The sequence below is a fragment of the Arvicola amphibius genome, chromosome 9 (assembly GCF_903992535.2).
Source record: "Arvicola amphibius chromosome 9, mArvAmp1.2, whole genome shotgun sequence".
Classification (NCBI taxonomy): domain Eukaryota; kingdom Metazoa; phylum Chordata; class Mammalia; order Rodentia; family Cricetidae; genus Arvicola; species Arvicola amphibius.
The window spans coordinates 125,389,748-125,407,951 of record NC_052055.2 but is presented as its reverse complement, the minus strand read 5'-3'; the positions used below and the strand labels follow the sequence as shown (position 1 = coordinate 125,407,951).

The following is an 18,204-nucleotide window of genomic DNA, read 5'->3' as shown; positions in this document are numbered from 1 at the left end:
CAGAAAACCTGAGAAAGCTTGGGAAAGAATAGAGTAAAGCATGTTTTCTTGATAGCAGCAATTTCTCGGATCTGAGCAAGCGCTCTCATCTAAGAGAGGCTTCCTGACTCAGCTTTAGCTGCAAAACCCTGCAGCTCTTTTAAGAGGTTCTGCTACGAAACACTTAAATGGCGTTGATAAAAGCTGACTGCATGATTGTTTGTTTTCAGCCATAGCAGGAAAAAAGTTGTGCTGTTTTAAAATGCTGGCGTTCTGGTCTGTACTGCCAGGGCAAACTCTGACTCTTTCAAGCAGGCGGTCTTGACTGTTGTTTGACACTGTTGCAGCTTGCTTGCTGGCAGGGACCTTGAAATGCCACAGAGTTGTGGTGATAAACAGGGCTCTGGCCGGTACCTCAGCCACAAGGCTGGAATCGCAGAAAGCTAAGGAATGGGCTGGATCTACCTGTCAAAGTCACGGCTTTAGTCCTACCGATATTGTTTGGTAAATTAAAGACTCAAGTCGTCAGAAAAAGAGAGATATACAGTAAAAGAAAGATTCAACGTCGAAGAAAATGTCTAAATGATTTATGATGTGTTAAAAATATATACAGGCTAAAGGTTAAAGTTCTTTAAAAAAAAAAAGGAAGTAGTTTGTTGTAGTGGTACACACCTTTAATCCCAACACTTGGGAGGCAGAGGTAGATTGACCTCTGTGACTTCAAGGTGTGGCAGCACACACCTTTAATCCCAATGACTGGGAGGCAGAGACAGACAGATCTCTGTGAGTTCAAGGTGTGGTAGCATACGCCTTTAATCCCAGCACTTGGGAAGCAGAGGCAAGTGGATCTCTGAGAGTTCAAGGACAGCCTGGTCTATAGAGTTATTCCAGGACAAAGATATACAGAGAACTTGTCAAAAAATAAAAAAATAAAAGTAAAAATAAATGAAATAGAGGTTAAAATAAAGCCGTACAAAGATGGAAAATACACAAAGAATCTTGATGCTGTATACTATTATGCTCTCTTTGGATTGTTTGAATGCTGAGGAAGGAGCAACAGCTGCTAAAAGATATTTGTTTACAAATGCTGCTAAACTATTCCAGAATAGATATTTTGAAAATACCTTGACTTTACAATTTGGATCTAAGGACATGATGCTTTGGAAAGGAGTTTCTTTTGTTTTTACAGAAAATGAAACCATGTGGATTGCTTCTATCCCAATATGGTATGATAGACCACGCCCTCCTGAAAGGTTGCTGTGAACATCTTCAAAAATTTACTTCACTCAACTGCCAACTGAGAGGAACCTAGCACACAGGTTACACCATGAAAGACCTAAATAACAGTGCCCCCATTCAGCAGGAAGCAGTTTGGAGAGAAATTACTGCGCCCATTTTCCCAAATATTGTTTATAAATGTTCTTTTACATTTAAAGGGGGATATGATATAGAGATAAATAATTTGCAATGGTATGGATTTTAAGGTCAATTTGTTATATGTATATGTATTTCTGATCTTGATTAAGGTATTGTAATTGTGTAGTTCATTTAAAAATGTAATGTATAATTAGGAAATATAGGTTGTTAATGGAAAATCATTGATAATAGTTAAGCTTGTAGTCATGTTATTAGATTTTCTAGATATATAGAGATATATTTCAGTTAGATAGGCATACTTCATATCTTCCAAAGACTACAGAATATGGCATTTTAAATGTCTTAATAACTTAGGACTTTTCATGACAATGAGACACGTCAGCTCCTGGCAGCACCAATCTACTTCAAGAGGAAGATGGGCATCAAAAAGGATCCTTATGGAGTTTGATAGCCACTTGGGCAAGAAACTGCTCTTTCCTGGACTGTTGGCATAAACTGGACACAAAGAACCCACAGAAAGAGGACTGCTGAACTTGCCTAAAGGTGAGATGATCTTTCAGGGTTCCTCATACATGAAAGAGTCTGTGAGACATTGTGCAGGACACAGCAGATACTGACTGAACTGCCTTTGGGATTTCCTGCATCATGGAAATGTCTGCTGGAAACTATGGGCCTGAAGGCCAAAGATGGATGCCTCAACGGTACAGAGGAACTTTGGGTGACTGTCCAGGCAGCAAGATGTCTCTGTGATTTCTAGAGTTTTGGAAGTAGCTTACTTCTTGTTCACCTAGGTAATATTGTGTCTTTCTGGAGTCTCTGATGGAGTTGAAGAATAGATAGATAGTTATAGTTGTTTTCCTTTGTTATGATAAAAGATAAAGTAGATATAAATATTGTAACTGTAATTCTTACTTGATAACTTGTTACATGTAATTTTGCTATGTTAAAGTTAAAGCCTTCTTTTTTTGTTTAAACAGAAAAAGGGGAAATGATGTGGGAGAGTCTTCTGTTTGAGTTGATTTCATTGGCTAATAAAGAAACTGCCTGGCCCATTTGATAGACCGCCCCTTAGGTGGGTAGAGTAGATAGAACAGGAAGAGGAAGTGAGGTAGAAGGATCAGTAAGATGCCACGCCTCTCCTAAGTTAGGCAGACCACCGTGCCTCTCCTCAGAAAGAAGCCAGACACGATGAAGCTCCAGCCCAAGATGGACATACGCTAGAAACTTCCCGGTAAGGCACCATTTCGTGGTGCTACACAGATTATTAGATATGGGTTAATCAAGATGTGAGTAAGAGGCTGAAATAATGGGCCAGGCAGTGTTTAAAAGAATACAATTTGTGTGTTGTTATTTCGGGGCATAAGCTAGCTGGTGGCCGGGAGCCAGGCGGCGGGAAGCCGGCCCGCAGCTCCCCACTACATATATCTGTGTGTTCACAAAGGGTCTTCCAGTGCCTTCCTACATTTCTTCCTTAACTGTTTTCTGTTTGCTTGCTTATTTATTTGTTTGGTTGTGCTGAAAATATTTTGTGTAATTTCAAATACAAGAACATGTCATCTACAAATAAAGATCATTTGATGTCTTCCTTTACTGCTGTCCTGGTCGTCTCTCTTACTACCCTGGCTAAGATTTCAGGAACTACCTTGAATAAGAGCAGAGAGAATAAACCAAGTGTGGTGGCTCATGCCTGTAATCCAACACTTGGGAGGCAGAGACAGACAGATCTCTGTGAGTTCAAGGCCAGCCTGGTCTACACAACACAGTGAGTTCTAGGCCAACCACGGCTATATAGAGAGATCTTATCTAACAAAAAAGGGGGATGGTAGAGAGAATAAACACTCTATCTCATTCTGATTTTCAGAAAATGCTTTCAGTCTCCATTTCCACTTAGTGTAATGTTTGCTATGTTTGTTCTATATATAGCACTTGTTATGTTGAGGTACATTCCTTTTATCTCTAGTTTCTTCAGGACTTAAATTTACCTAAAGGATGTTGAATTTCGTCAAGGACCTTTACTGTATCTATTGACATGATCCTGTAATTTCCTTCTTTACTGAGTTTCATGGGGCAGCATAGACGCTGTCTCAACCACAGTGACCAGCTGCAGAGTCTTCAGTGACTCCTGTGCTCCATGTATCCTGTATGGGCTCTGATGCTGATGCATTTGTGGGTTCTGTTCATAACTGTGATATCTTAAGTTCCAATTTCACATATAAAGTCCCTTTATATATAAATAAGAATTTGGATTCTACTATTTGTATGTAAAGCAAGAAACCATTTTAGGAAATTTTCAGGTAGCAAGCATTCATTCACAGACTTTTTCTCTTAAACTCTTCTATCTATCCACGGATGGGGAAACAAAATCTACCTCTTAATATAATATTTCAGGACTGATGATGCATGTCCTCTTCCCTTTTACTTCTTGAAAATAATTAAATGTTCATTTGAAGCTCATCTCTATCATGTTTTATGTTCTGATCACTAATATCAGTGGCCTCAACTCAAATCTTGTTCATTTTTTTCTAAGACCCACCATTTAGATTGTTAACGTATTATTATTTTATTTAATTTTTTGAGGCCAGATTTCAGTGTATAGCCCTGGCCTTCTTGGAACTCATTCTGTAGACCAGGCTAGTCTTGAAATCTGAGACCTGCCTGCCTCAGCGCTGGGATTAAAGGATTGAGCCACCTCTGCGGGGTGGGGGGGGTAGGAGGGTCTCTTTAACAAGCAAATTACTTTAAACTAAAGGCTACAAAAAAATCAACCCCCAAGAAATGCCACCCAGCAGGGAACAAATTTTCCTTTTCTAAAGGAAATTTACATTAGAAAAGGCCTCATTCTTATCAGTGAAGAGGGCACTTACTTAAATCTGCATAAAAAGTTTTTATTCTCAGGCCTGTATTTACCACACTTTCCCTGATCTCCTTCCTGTTACCCAACTCCCCTCCTCCTGTTCACTCAGTTCACTCTGCCTCCTGAGTGCCAGCCACAAGCTCCTGCAGTCATGAACCCACCAGGCCTTCCTCACTGTGATGGACTCAGCTCTCCTAAATCACAAGCCAAAATAAATTCCTCTTCCCTCAAGTTACTTCGGTCAGGTCTTTAGTCGGAACAATGAGAAAAGTAAACAACAGTTAATACTGACCTTGAACTCTAGGAAATCCTCCTGCCTCTGCCCAGAATTACAAGTGTGAATGACCATGCCTGGCCCTGGTAATCACTTAGGCAACAAGCTGTGAGGCTGGTGCCTAGAGGTTCCTAGAGGTCTACATTCTTGACCATGGTATATGATTTCTAGAAATATATATTAAACTTGGTTTATAGGTATTTTTGCATCCATATTCACCAGAGAAATTGAGCCATAATTTTTAGAGTTGTTATGCAGTATGGTTAGCTTCATAAAATGAGTTTGGTAATATTTCATTTTTATTTTATAGAATAATTTGAGGAGCATTAGTTTTCTTTTTTTAAGCTAACATTTTTTTATTTATTTTAGTATACAATATATGCCTTCAGGCCAGAAGAAGGCACCCGACCTCATTACAGATGGTTGTGAGCCACCATGTGGTTGCTGGGAATTGAACTGGTTGTTCTTCCAGAGGACCTGAGTTCTCTACTCAGCAACTACGAATTAAATAAACTAGTGAGCTGTTTCAGCCAGTGAAGGCATTTCCTGCCAAGATTGGAGACTTGAGTTCACTCTCTGGGACTCATATAGTGAAAAGAGTAAACTGTCTCCCCTAGCATACACACATACACAGACACGCACTCACAAAATAAATAAGATCAATAATAAAGAAAATGAATCCTCAGGGCCAAGGAGATGGCTCAGTGGTTAAGAGCACTGGTTACTCTTCCAGAGGACCCAAGTTCAATTCCCAGCACCTGTATGGTGGCTCACTGATGGAGGAGTGTCTATGTGTTACTTTCATTGATTAATTAAAAAAAACTGCCTTGGCCCTTTAAGAGACAGAAAATTAGGTAGGCGGAGTAGACAGAACAGAATTGTGGGAGAAAGGAAGCAGAGTTGAGCAGACACTTCAGGCAGTCGCCATAGTGAGTCGCCATGCCTCTCCTCTCCAAGATGGACGCAGGTTAAGATCTCCCCTGGTAAGCGACCACCTCGTGGTGCTTCACGGATTACTAAATATGGGTTAATTAGCCAATAAGAGGCTGAAACTATGGGCCAGGCAGTGTTTTAAAAGTATAGAGTTTCCGTGTAATTATTTCGGGTGTAAAGCTAGCCAGCAGCTGGGTGGCGAGCTGGGTGGCAGGACGCAGCCCGCCACCCCATCAACAGCTCACAACTGTAACTCCAGTTCCAGGGCATCTGATGTTCTCCTCTGACTTCCTTGGATACCAAGTATGTCCATGGTGCACAGACACATATGCAGACAAAACACCCATTTGCAAAAAATAAATCAATTTATTTAAAAAAATTAAGCCAGGTAAGATGACCCAAACCTTTAATCCCAGCACTCTGGAGGCAGAGGCAGGCAAATCTCTTGTGAGTTCAAGGCTACCCTGCTCTACATAGTGATTTCCAGGACAGTCAGGGTTACATAATAGAAAGACCCTGTCTCAAAAAAACAAAACAAAACAAAACAAAACAAACTGAATGGGGGAAATAATCTGCTGCATTCACCTTGGTGAATAAATTCTCCCCATATTAAAACTTTGCTTCATGGCTTTCAATAAGCTCTGAAGCCTGTGTCTGAAAGGCTGGGTTTGCATAACTCTGGAACAATCTACACTAAGGGAAGGTGTTGCTTAAGTTGGTGGTAGGAAGTGCTGAAATATGAATGCCCACTATATTCCCTTTTCTAATCTCCTTTTTCCTCTTCCTCCCTCACTTAGGCAGGGGTCCTGCTTTTGTGCAGTACCTGTATATACCTTATCATAACCCTTGCCACATTACCTGGCGGCAGAGTGAGTCGCAACCATGAGTTCTTCCCTACTCAATGCCAAGGACTTCTCTTCAGGGTTGTGTGAAGTTTCTGCTGAATTAATGACTTTATTGTTGTTTTATGTGCACGGGGTGTTTTGCTTGCATGAATGTTTGTATGAGGGTGTCAGATCCCCTGGTACTGGAATTACAGATAGTTGTTAGCTGCCATGTGGGTATTGGGAATTGAACCCAGGTTCTCTGGAAGAGCAGCCAGTGTTCTTAATCTCTGAACCATCCTTCCAGCCCTTCTGCTGAATTAAGACATTCCATTCTGGAGGGAGTTCATTAAGACCCATGAAATAGCCAACTGCTGGATCCCAGGAAGTTCCCCAAGTCTTGACAACCAGAGAGAGGAGACTTCTGGCCTGTCTGATATCTGCACATCCTGCAGAAGGCTCCGGGGTTGCAGCTTTCAAAAGCCATCACCCTCACTATGGTAGGCATTTGTAGTGATGCAGAGCTGTCTGAACATCCACGTTCACAGAAGTCACTGCAAGAACTAACTTGCTTGCCAAGTTGGACTTATGTGGAATTGTTGCTTTGGTCTGTCATTGGTGCCTCATCTGGGGTAAGGAGACATTTATCCATGTCTCCGCAGGGAAAGTCTTCTACAATATTCACTCATCTCCAGTAATAAACACAATGCCTAGCACATAGGAAGAGTCTCAAAACTAAACTTTTCATACAAATAAACTATATGTTCTAAGTCAGAACTTCAGGGACTAGTTAGAATTTCTCCAGTAAAAGCATCAAAGTACCCACCAAAGCATAAGATTATATTGAAATGTAGTAACATTATTAAGTTAACTTTGAAAGTTGGAAGCAAGCAGAACGAGAGATCCCGGCAGATGAGAAAAATTCCTTATTCACCATAATTCCACATTCACTACTATTACACAACTAGGTCTTCCCAGCTGGGGGAGCTAACATGTCCCACAATGCTCATAATCCTCCATAAATCCGATGAGAAGTTGTTCTTACTTTACAAACAAGAAAATAATGTTTAAAAGGATAAGCTGAACTGGCAAAAATGACTCGGTGAGGGCTGGAGAGATGGCTCAGTGGTTAAGAGCATTGCCTGCTCTTCCAAAGGTCCTGAGTTCAATTCCCAGCAACCCCATGGTGGCTCACAACCATCTGTAATGAGATCTGGTGCCCTCTTCTGGCCTGCATGCATACACACAGACAGGATATTGTATACATAATAAATAAATAAATAAATATTTTTTTAAAAAATGACTCAGTGAGTAAAGGTTCTTGCTGCCAAGCCTGATGACCTAGGTTCGATCTCTAAGTCCCGCATGATGGAAGAGCACCAACTCTTGTAAGTTGTCTGTCCTCTGACCTCCACACTGACCATGGTGGTGCACGCGCACACACACACACACACACACACACACACACACACACGCACATATACCACAATAAATAAATATAATCCAAAATTTGTTGAAAGGACAATTTGAACAAACACAAAGAAATTAGAAATATCTAGGCAAACTTTCAAGCCCAGACTGTCTGATCACTATGTATGTATGTAATAGAAATACCACCATTCGCCGGGCGGTGGTGGCGCACGCCTTTAATCCCAGCACTCGGGAGGCAGAGGCAGGCGGATCTCTGTGAGTTCGAGACCAGCCTGGTCTACAAGAGCTAGTTCCAGGACAGGCTCCAAAGCCACAGAGAAACCCTGTCTCGAAAAACCAAAAAAAAAAAAAAAAAAAAAAAAAAAAAAACCACCATTCATCAACTTATGCAGACAACCAGAACACAAAAAAACAGGTTCATATAAGAATCAAGGTTTCAGCCCAGCAATGGTGGCACACACCTTTAATCCCAGCACTTGGGAAGCAGAGGCAGGCAGATCTCTTGATTTCAAGGTCAGTAGGATCTACAGAGTGAGTTCCAGGAGAGCCAGAGAAACCCTGTTTGGAAAAAAAGCAAAAAAGAAACAGTTTCGTCACCAAAGCTCTGAAATTTTACTGATCCTTTAATTTTCCTATTTGAGTTCTCAAAAAGGGTGGCACAGCCAGGAATCTCCTTCCATACGGTTTTATAATTGTGCTCACTTCCTTTTCATCCTGAGATTTTTCCATAAGAATATCTACTTTAATCCGATTTGTACTGGACGGCTGGAAAAGTGGGTACGCAACAACCCTTTCGAACTCCTTTATCTCTTTCTTCCCCCGATCGCGCCTCTCAGGTAGTGGAATCTGGCTCTGGCTTTTTCTCAAGATTCTTTCTTTGAGTCTTTGCTGGAGAAGTTCCCGCCCTCGAATCATGCGCTCTTGATGATCTTTAATCTGGTGCAGCTCTCTCTCAGTCACCTGCCTTCTTCTCTGTACTTTCGGGATGCTCTGCTTTTCTGGCACAATCTTGGGGAGTATGGTTTCACTGAGGAGTCGGGTCTGTCTCCAGACTTTGTTCTTAAATTCTCTGGCCTGGCCTGTTCTGAGAATGTGCCTTTCTATTTGTCTCTTCTCTCTCTCGGGCACATAATAATGCAGTTTTTGTCCCTCTGTGCTTGGTGGTGTTTCCTCTTCCACTTTCGTCTTTGTTTCCCCGCTGGTGTCTTCTTTTTTCATCATCTCCATTATTCTTTTATTATAGTAAGACTCGGCTTTTGCCAGCCAGTAGTCAAGAGAATGAGCTTGCTCCCTGCAGAGTGCTCTGCTCTCCTCTCGGCATTTCTGAGTTACCAAGTGTCTCGCTGCTGTAGTGTGCACACCACCAAGACACTGTCAAAGTGAGGGTCAGAGTTTTATAATTTTCCCTTCAAACACATTTAAAAGCACTTTGCCCTCCTCAATACTATCAAGGAAGGAGTCTTGGTACATGTCTTAATCCCGGAACTCTGAAATCATAAGCAGATGGATACAGACGCACAGACACACAGACACACAGACACACACACACACACACACACAGACACACACACACAGCGTTTACTTACTTCAGAGTAACAATTCAAATTTTAAGCCCCATGCTCCCAGGCAAGTCTGGTCGTTTTGAAAGTACCCAGTACCCATCACCAATAAATTACTAGGTTTTAAAATCCAGACTCTGGACGTTGGTGTTGGGATAACCTCCAGGCGCGAAAGCTGCGCTACAGAAGTACCACCTCAAAGTGTCGCCTGTGCAGAAGGATTTTAAACCTCAGGCTCCTTTTCTGGGTAACTCCAAACTGTACAGTCTACAATTTATTTACCAGGAGCCTCTTCTCCAGTGGAGACTGTTGACCTTCTGCAATCCTAGGGTCTTTGGATGCTTTTGCCCAAGCCAATCTGGAAGATAAACAAAGGTAGACTGGAATGTGGGAGATGCCACATTTGCTCACCCATCCTCCCTCCCCGGCCAAAAAACTCAAATATCTGGCCAACAGCAAAGGCCATTTCTCCACTGAGAAGCCACTGAATTTCCCATGGTGCAAAACGATGAAGGTCATTCTTTTCACGTGAACTAAAATCACACCTCTCCTGCGGACTCAGTGTGAACCACTCAGAATCTTGTACTTGGGACTGAAAGAGGGGAGGAACAGGCTCTTTGGTGAGGGGTGGCCTAAGGACTCCCAAACCAAACTGTTCAGCCTCAAGGCCTCTTCTGCCCTCTGAGGTAACTCTAGGCTCTCGTTTTGTCAGCTCACTGTCTCTCTGCACTTTATCCAGCCAGGCCCTTTGTGCCTCTATCAGCACATACAGCATCTTTGCTTTGTTTTGTTCTGAGATTCTAGTCTTGTTTGGTCTGTCCCACTGTCAATCATCCTTCACCCCAAATCTGTTCTGAGACTATTCCTGTTGAGACCCTGCAGGCAGAGCTTTGTGGCCCTCTGTGCTTGTTTATCAAGCTGACGGCCCCACAAGTGAAGGCCACTAAGGTTTTATGAGTCATTCCTGCTCAAACCTGAGTTTACTGTGAGGTCGCATTCAGGCCACTGAAGCTGACTAACACACTGCTTGGGATCCTCAAACTACAGTCAAAAGCAAAGGCTTTGAGGACTGACAGGAAAAAACTGAGCCATAATTCTATTTCTTCAACGTATGGTGCAGAACAAGCCAACTAACTTCAGTTTGCTTATTTATAAAGTGCAGATGTAAGACAAGAACTACCTCTCAGGGTCATAAAGATCAAGCGTGATTTAGTGTAAAGAGAGTACATGGTACATTCTCAGTAAACGTCAGCTACCTGCCCGTTACAGGCAAGCCCCTTGGTCTCTAGGAGTCTTCCCTCATCTCCTTCCTCTGCAGAGTTTCATTTTCAACTTAAAAATTCATCACTATTGGGGGCTGGAGAGATGGCTCTGTGATTAGGAGCACAGGCTGCTCTTTCAGAGGACCTAGGTTCGAGTCCCAACACCCACATGGCAACTCATAACCATCTGTAACTCCAGTTATAGGGGACCAGACACCCTGTTCTGACCTTCATGGGCATCAGGCATGCAATGTGGTATACATACACACATGCAGGCAAAACACTCAAAACAAAACCTAAAAATATTTGTAAAAGCTGATCGCTATATTATGGTATCTATGGTCATATATAACATTTTGATGTTGAAATTTAGAAGTATATAAATTATAAGGCAAAACCAAAAGTAATTTTTTATAACATGGAAGAGGCTCTAATATCTAATATTTTGCTTCACTGACTTCTTAGACATTCCTTTTTTAAAAAAGATTTACTTATTTCTGTTTTGTTTGTTGTTTTTCGAGACAGGATTTCTCTGTGTAGCCTTGGCAGTCCTGGAACTCGAATTCACAGAGATTTGCCTGCTCTGCCTCCCAAGTGCTGGGATAAAAGGTGTGCACCACCACCGCCCGGCTTTAATTATTTTTAATGTGTTCTGTTGCTTTGCCTACATGTGTCATAACATGTAGTGCACTCAGAAACCAGAAGAGGGCATCAGATTCTCTGGAATTGGAGTTACAGTTGTTAGCTGCCAAGGGTTACTACTAGGCCATCTCTCCAGCCCTTCTTAGACATTCTTACTTACTCATAGTTTGAGACTGAAAAAAAATTGCCATCCTAGAACTTGTCATGGAGGTTTCATGCCAGTAATCACACTTAGGAGGCTCAGGCAAGAGGAGTACTATGAGTTCTACGTCAGCTTCACTATGAGACTGCCTTCAAAATATGATAATGATCACCTCACTTGCATTTCTTCTTTATAAAATATTTATTTTTACTTTTTGAATATGAGTGTTTGCTTCCGTGTATGTTTGTGCACCACTTGCATGCTGTGTGTCTGTGGAGGCCCAAAGTGGGCACTGGATCTCCTGGAACTGGAGTTATAGATGGCTGTGAGTACCCATGTGATGTGGATGCTGGGAAGTAAACCAGGGTCCTCCGGAAGGCAGCCAGTTCTCTTAACCACTGAGCCACTTCTCCAGCCCCATACTTTCATTTCTTGCACAAAACATCCAGTATAGTGCTATGATTATTAAGTCTCAAAATTAGGACTGTTTAGCATCACACAGTAGCTAAGCACTCCCTCATAGCTATCATAATTTAACTCAGTAGTAAAGGGCTTACCTACTAAGGCCCTGGAGTCCATCCCATCAGGGGCACACACGCACACCATATTTTAGAAACAGGCGTTTATTACATGTGGAGGCTGGCTTAGACCTTGCTCTGCAGCCCAAGGTGGCCTCAAACTCACAACCCTCCTGACCCAGCTTCCCTAATGTACCACCACAAAGTCACGCTGCATTTTTTCCTTAGAGCATGTACCTGGTATATCCCTGTAGACTATGTCCCTGGCTCAAGCACCTACGAGTGTACGTTCTCTGTATTTGAACTATTCATCTGTATTAAAAGAGAACACAGACTTCAACTATGCAATCCCGGTCTCAGCTCCAAACCTGGCGCAGGTGCTCAATACTTATTGGATAGACAGAGCTTTTGCTGGAAAAGGAAAATCGTGCTTTATGCTGTTTGTGTTCCTTTACTGCATTAAAGGCAGCAGTAAAACCACAGTGGCTGTCTGATGAATGTCAAACTTTAAAGGGAAAGTGGGGTTATTGAAAGAAGACACAGGGGTGAAATTTAAAATGCCCTACTCTCATGGGACTCGGCAACAGAGCTTTGCTGGACAAGCAAAATGCCACCCAATTTCACCCCTAAGTAAAATGACAGGGTCTAAATAAAATGATGTCCTTTCGACATCTCGTTGAGGGTTTTTGACTCCTTCCCCATGGCTTTATCGCACACTAACTGCATGTACAGAACGACAAATGAGAGTTTCTCCTAAGGAAAGAGTAGAGCTTGTGTCCTATAATAGTGCCGGGCGGTGGTGGCGCCTGCCTTTAATCCCAGTACTCAGGAAGGCAGGTGGTGAGTTCGAGGCCAGCATGGTCCATAAAGTGAGTTCCAGGACAGTCAGGGCCTGGCTACACAGACAGGATACACAGAGAAACCCTGTCTGGAAACGAAACAAAACAAAAAGACCAGCTTTAGCATGGCAATCAGGTTGGCTGCTGGAGGGCTGGGAACACTGTCTTCAAGCCGGTCCTTCTTCAGCACACTAGCTTATTCCTTACTTTGTAACCTTTGGGTGAATGAAATACCTACCCCATTGTTCACTTAGTGGACGGCAAGTATTTAAACACGGGTGAATGGGAACTTAGGGGAGTGGAAATGGTCTGCGAGTGAAAGCCAAACCTAATCCCTAGTAAATCAAGAGGGGCGCTTTTGATTAATGCTAGCCTCCGTCATCTGACAAGAACCCAAGGAGAGAAGAGCCCTAACCTCACTCGTTCCACCACTTCCAAATCCCCCCAAAAAAATCCTTCTCGAATGTCACCCTCACCATTTATCCCCTACTCGGTTCGCAGCCGACTCACTCAAGTGCTCAGGGCAGCAACCGGTAGGGGGGAGGCAAAAGGGAGCACAAGGATGCTCCTTAGCTTTGCTTCTCGCCACTGAGCAGCCGCCAAAGGCGGAAAACCTCTCGGGAACCGGCGGGAGTTGTGGTCCTCTTAACCCGAGGGTTAATCAGTTGCTCTGGAAAAGCCAGTCCAGTTTTAGGGGGGGCGCCGCCGCCCCCTCCCCCCTGCTCAGTGTAGGATTCCCTACGGAAGAACAGTCCGGGATTTGTGCGCAGCGGGACAGCAGCGGGCGGTCCAACCCTGGCTACTCGCCTGGGCGGAGTCTACGTCACAGTTACCGGACCGAGTGCGGCCTCCAATTCCCTTTCGGTAGAGACGCGCCTCCCTCCCGAAAGCTCGCTCGACTAAGTGCGCCACTAATTATGACGTCACGGCCCAACGGCCTCCGGGACGCGAGGGCGCTCTAGCCCGCCCGGCGCACTCGCTGCCCGGCGCCCCGCGAGCCGGCGCTCTAGCCCTCGGCTGGGATCTGGGTTCTCGCCGCTTCCCGCCTGCGCCCGGCGGCTCGAGGGTCCTCACGGGCTGGGAGGTTCCGGACGCTGCTGGAGGACCCAGACGGAGGTGGGCTCGGGTAATTACCGCGATGGGCACCACCTCCAAGGCAAGACCCCTGTGTCTCACTAATGAACTTCCCTTCCCTTTCCCAGAGCTCATCTGCCATGGAACTGGCCAGCCCCCACTCCAACTTTCAATCAGACTTGGATTTCTGCCCGGATTGCGGCTCGGTCCTGCCGCTGCCCGGAGCTCAGGATACTGTCATCTGCCCTCGCTGTGGCTTCTCCATAGACGTGCGAGGTGAGGGGTTAGTACGCTGGGCCCAGCCGAGGGTGCAGTGGAAGGGTGCGTGGTGGGGGTGGAGAGGGTGACCTCAGCACTGGTTGGGCTTAATAGGCGAGACCTAGAGCAAGAACCTATCAGTCGGACTGACCCAGGGAAGAAACTCGCATGGGGGATGTGACCCACCTGCCAGAGTGTTGCTGGGATTTGTGGCCTCCTCAGTCTTTTCTACTGTTAACTCTTTACTTCTTGGGCAGATTTCGAAGGGAAGGTTGTGAAGACCTCGGTTGTGTTCCACAAACTGGGGGCAGTCGTACCTACATCTGTGGACGAAGGACCTGAAACGCAGGGACCAGTGGTAAGTTGATAACTGGCTCCCAAAGAAGAATGGCCTGCTGACTGTGGAGAACTGGTTTTGCACTCGATTCCTGGAGAATTTCTGGGAGGTGGAATCGTCTGATTGCCGTACGGAAGCAGAGACTTACTGTGGCCAGGTCTCTATAACCCATCTGCTTCGTCCTAGGTTGACAGGCGCTGCCCTCGATGTGGTCACGAGGGAATGGCGTACCACACCAGACAGATGCGCTCAGCTGATGAAGGACAGACTGTTTTCTATACCTGTGTCAACTGCAGGTGAGAATCTTTTCCCCTCCCTCTGCCCCTTTTCAGTGCAAACAACAAAAGCAGGGACAGACTTGTACTAAGTATTTCATTTGGCCCAGTCCATAATAGGGAGGCTTGTAGCCCCTTTTTTTATTACTTGTGTTTTTCGAGATAGGTAATCACTATATATACCCAGGCTAGCCTTGAACTCTCAACTATACAGCCCAGGTTGGCCTCAAATCAAAGCAGTTCTACTGTCTTTGCGTTTTGTTTTGTTTTGTTTTGAGACAGGGCTTCTCTGTAGCTTTAGAGCCTGTCCTGGTACTAGCTCTTGTAGACCAGGCTGGCCTCAAACTCACAAAGATCCACCTGCCTCTGCCTCCCAAGTGCTGGGATTAAAGGTGTGCACCACCACCACCCGGCTTGCCTCTGCTTCCTAAGTGCTGATATTCATGCATTTGCCACTTCACCTGACTTGTCAAAAAGATGTTTTTGTTTGTTTGTTTTAGTTATTTGTAGGTGTTTTTAGGTGCATATTCAAATAAGCAGGAGACGTTAAATCCCCTGGAGCTGGAGACAGAAGTGGTTGTGAGCAGTTGGTTGTGGGTGCTGAGAACTGAACTTGGATCCTCTGCAACAGTGTGAGCTCTTAACTGCCGAGCTATCTGGACAGCCCCCTTGCTCTTTTCACAGCCAGTGAACTAAATCTTTTAAGATAAAGGAAAGCTGGGTGTGGTGCCCCGAAGGAGGATTATTCATTCAAGGCCAGCCTGGGCTGCACTGAGACTCACACATACCAAAAGCTACCTGGAAGGAAATTTTAAAACACAGACATTGGTTTGCACAGTGGTATGATATGATGAAATCTTCCACCACAAGAGGGGTGACTGTACATAATTAATCAAAGAACATGGCCTGAATAGTTGTTGTCTAGTTCCACTGTAGAACACGAGCGTGTGGCTTTCTGTATTTTTGCTTTTTGTTATTATTTTCCTTCTTCCTAGGGTACTGCCAGCTTTATTCCAGGGCCTCAGGCATGCAAAGGAAGTGTTCTGCCCTCAGCTGTACCCTGAGCTCGCTTCTATTTATCTTTTCCCCTTTCTTTTTGATTTTCCTCCTGTTTCCACCTCTCAAATGCAAGGATTCCAGGTTACAGGCGTGTGCCACCACAGCTGTGTCTTATGGTGCTGAAGATTCAACCCAGAGTTTCATGAGAGCTACATAAGCTTTCTGCCAACTGAAGTACATGTCCAGCCCTTAGTAGGCTTTCTGAAGCTGTTACCTCATGGCAGTGTTACCTGTTCCCAATGCTCCACGGTTCTCATCTTTGTCTTCCATCCTGTGTCTGTTTATATCGTTTTCTGGGTCTCTGCTCCAGGTTTCCTGCAGATCATTAGGTCTGTCTTCAATCTGTATGTGTATGTGGTGGTGAGAGTGTAGGAAGTATGGTGTATTCACGTGTTCGTGTGCATGTGTGCATGTATTCCTGCAAGTGTACGAATGGAGGCCAGAGTTAGGCACTGGGTGGCTTTATCAGGTGTCTTTATCTCTCTCTCTCTTTTTGTCTTGAGACAGGGTTTCACTATATTCTTAGTGAATGTGGAACTCTGTGTAGACCAGGTTGGCCTCAAACTCACAGGTATCCATCTGCCCCTGCCTCCAGAGTGCTGGGATTAATGGTGTGTGCCATCACTTCCAGCTCTCTACCTTGTCTTTTGAGGCAGTCTCTGAGCCTGGAGCTCAGGCTGGGCTGTCTACTCTGTGAGCTTTGGACATTCATCCTTGTAGTGGCATTTCATTTGTATTTTAATAAATAAGTCTTGCCCGATGATCAGAGAGTAAAACAGCCCCTCTGGTCAGCCTTACAGACAGGTAGTGGTAATGCACACCTTTAATCCCAATAGCCACACTAGTTGCTGTAGAAACCAGAACTAGAGAGGATTGTAAAATGGGAGGAGACAGCTCACACACACAGTCTCATCCTGAGATTCTTGGAGGCAGCATCGCCATTTTCGGACTGAGGTAGAGGTAAGAGCCACTGGCTGGCTGCTTTGCTTCAGGCTGAACCCCAGTTTCTCTGAGTTTTTATTAATTGTGCTTCACATCCTGTCTGTCCTTGTTCCATGCTTCCCAGTCCAACTGGAGCCCAGTCTGTGTATGTGACCGTGACACCCAGCATTTTCCCTATTTTCAAATGGGCGCTGGGAATCCAAGCTCAAGTCCTCGTGTGTGTGCAGCAGACATTTACCACCTGAGCCGTCTCCTCAGCCCCTTAGTTACTGCTACATTTTTCTTATTTTTGAGTCTCAACTTTTTATTTTTAAACTACTTTTTTCAAACCTCATGAATCATCTGAACAATTTAGCCCATTAGTCATTTTAAAAATTTCAATCATTTTATTATAACATTATGTGTATGAGTGTTTCACTTACATGTTTGTAAATGTACCATGTACATGCCTGGTACCCACAGAAGCCAAAAATATGTCAGATTCCCTGGGACTGGAGTTACAGGTGGTTGTGAACTACCGTGTGGGTGCTAGAAATCAAACCTGCAAGAGCAATGAGTACTCTTAACCACTGAGCCATCTCTCCAGCTCCCATTAATGATATTAAACTGCTCCTTTTACTTTAAATTTGTATTAAATATATTAGACATGTTTCTATGTGTGTGGTAATTTCTGATACCCACTGTTTTTTGCTCTGTCTATTTCTGCTGACTTTCTCATGGTACTTTTTCACTTTGTAAATTTTGACTGTATGCTAGTTTTTTAGAACTTGAATTTTGGTTTCCTGTTTTGGAGGTGGGGGGTTTAAGACAGGGTTTCACTGTTGCTTTGGAACTTGTCCTGGAACTCTCTGTAGACCAGGCTGGCCTCGAACTCACAGAGATCTGGCTGTCTCTCAAGTGCTGGGAGTAAAGGTGTGTACCACCACTGCCTGGCAAACTTTGGTTTCTTAAGGTCTGGGTGAATTCTGCATTTCCGGCATAAGTAGGGTTCTTTGAGATAGATCTCTGTCCTGGGAAATTTTTGCATACTTGAAGGTAATAATCAGGTATTAGTTACCTTCAGGTTAGCTTTGAAGGATTGTTTAGGGGAAGCTCACCCATCTCTGTCATAAGAAAAAGTCCTTCATGGGTTTTTATCTCATCTCACACTGCTAGAAATTCTCTTTGGTTAAATAAGTCCTTTCTTTCTCCATAGGTTTCAGGAAAAGGAAGATTCTTGATCTCTTCTGGCAACTCAGCAACAATGCTCTTCCTCTTGGGAGGTGAAGATGATCCTTTGAGGCCTTCTCCCTCCCCTCTGGTTACAGTGCTCTGTTCTCAGAATAAGATCATCACCCGCAGCTGGGTGGTGGTGGTGCACACCTTTAATCCCAGCACTCAGGAGGCAGAGGCAGGTGGATCTCTGTGAGTTCGAGGCCAGCCTGGTCTACAACAGCTATTTCCAGGACAGACTCCAGAGCTACAGAAAACCCTGTCTCGAAAAACAAAAACAAACAAACAAAAAAAAAGATCATCACCCCCAAAGCATTCCTTCCCCAAGCTGAATTTACTAAAGTTATGTTTTCTATGAAACCTTGATATTATGTGTGTTATTCATAATCTTAGTCTGGCCAGGCTCGTGGCAT

At 44.1% G+C, this 18,204-nt stretch overlaps 2 protein-coding genes across 4 annotated transcripts; one reads left to right on the top strand and one right to left on the bottom strand.

Moving 5' to 3' along the window:
• Positions 1-8,260: 8,260 nt before the first annotated feature.
• LOC119823538 (putative uncharacterized protein ZNRD1-AS1) lies at positions 8,261-13,523 on the bottom strand. 3 transcript variants are annotated; one of them, XM_038343604.1, is made up of 3 exons: positions 13,111-13,523; positions 9,514-9,589; positions 8,261-9,043 (listed from the first exon to the last, which is right to left on the bottom strand). In XM_038343604.1, the coding sequence occupies exon 3, from the start codon at positions 8,897-8,899 to the stop codon at positions 8,285-8,287; it is 615 nt and encodes a 204-aa protein (XP_038199532.1). In that variant the 5' UTR covers positions 8,900-9,043; positions 9,514-9,589; positions 13,111-13,523; the 3' UTR covers positions 8,261-8,284. The 3 variants fall into 3 exon arrangements, with proteins under 3 accessions (XP_038199532.1, XP_038199533.1, XP_038199531.1); XM_038343605.1 differs by lacking the exon at positions 13,111-13,523 and adding an exon at positions 11,835-11,881; XM_038343603.1 differs by lacking the exon at positions 13,111-13,523 and adding an exon at positions 9,777-10,006.
• A 67-nt stretch (positions 13,524-13,590) lies between these two features.
• Positions 13,591-18,151, top strand: Polr1h (RNA polymerase I subunit H). Its single transcript, XM_038342928.1, has 5 exons — positions 13,591-13,750; positions 13,837-13,984; positions 14,224-14,324; positions 14,490-14,599; positions 17,775-18,151. Exons 2-5 carry the CDS (start codon positions 13,849-13,851, stop codon positions 17,797-17,799), a joined length of 372 nt encoding a protein of 123 aa, XP_038198856.1. The 5' UTR covers positions 13,591-13,750; positions 13,837-13,848; the 3' UTR covers positions 17,800-18,151.
• The last annotated feature ends 53 nt before the right edge of the window (positions 18,152-18,204 follow it).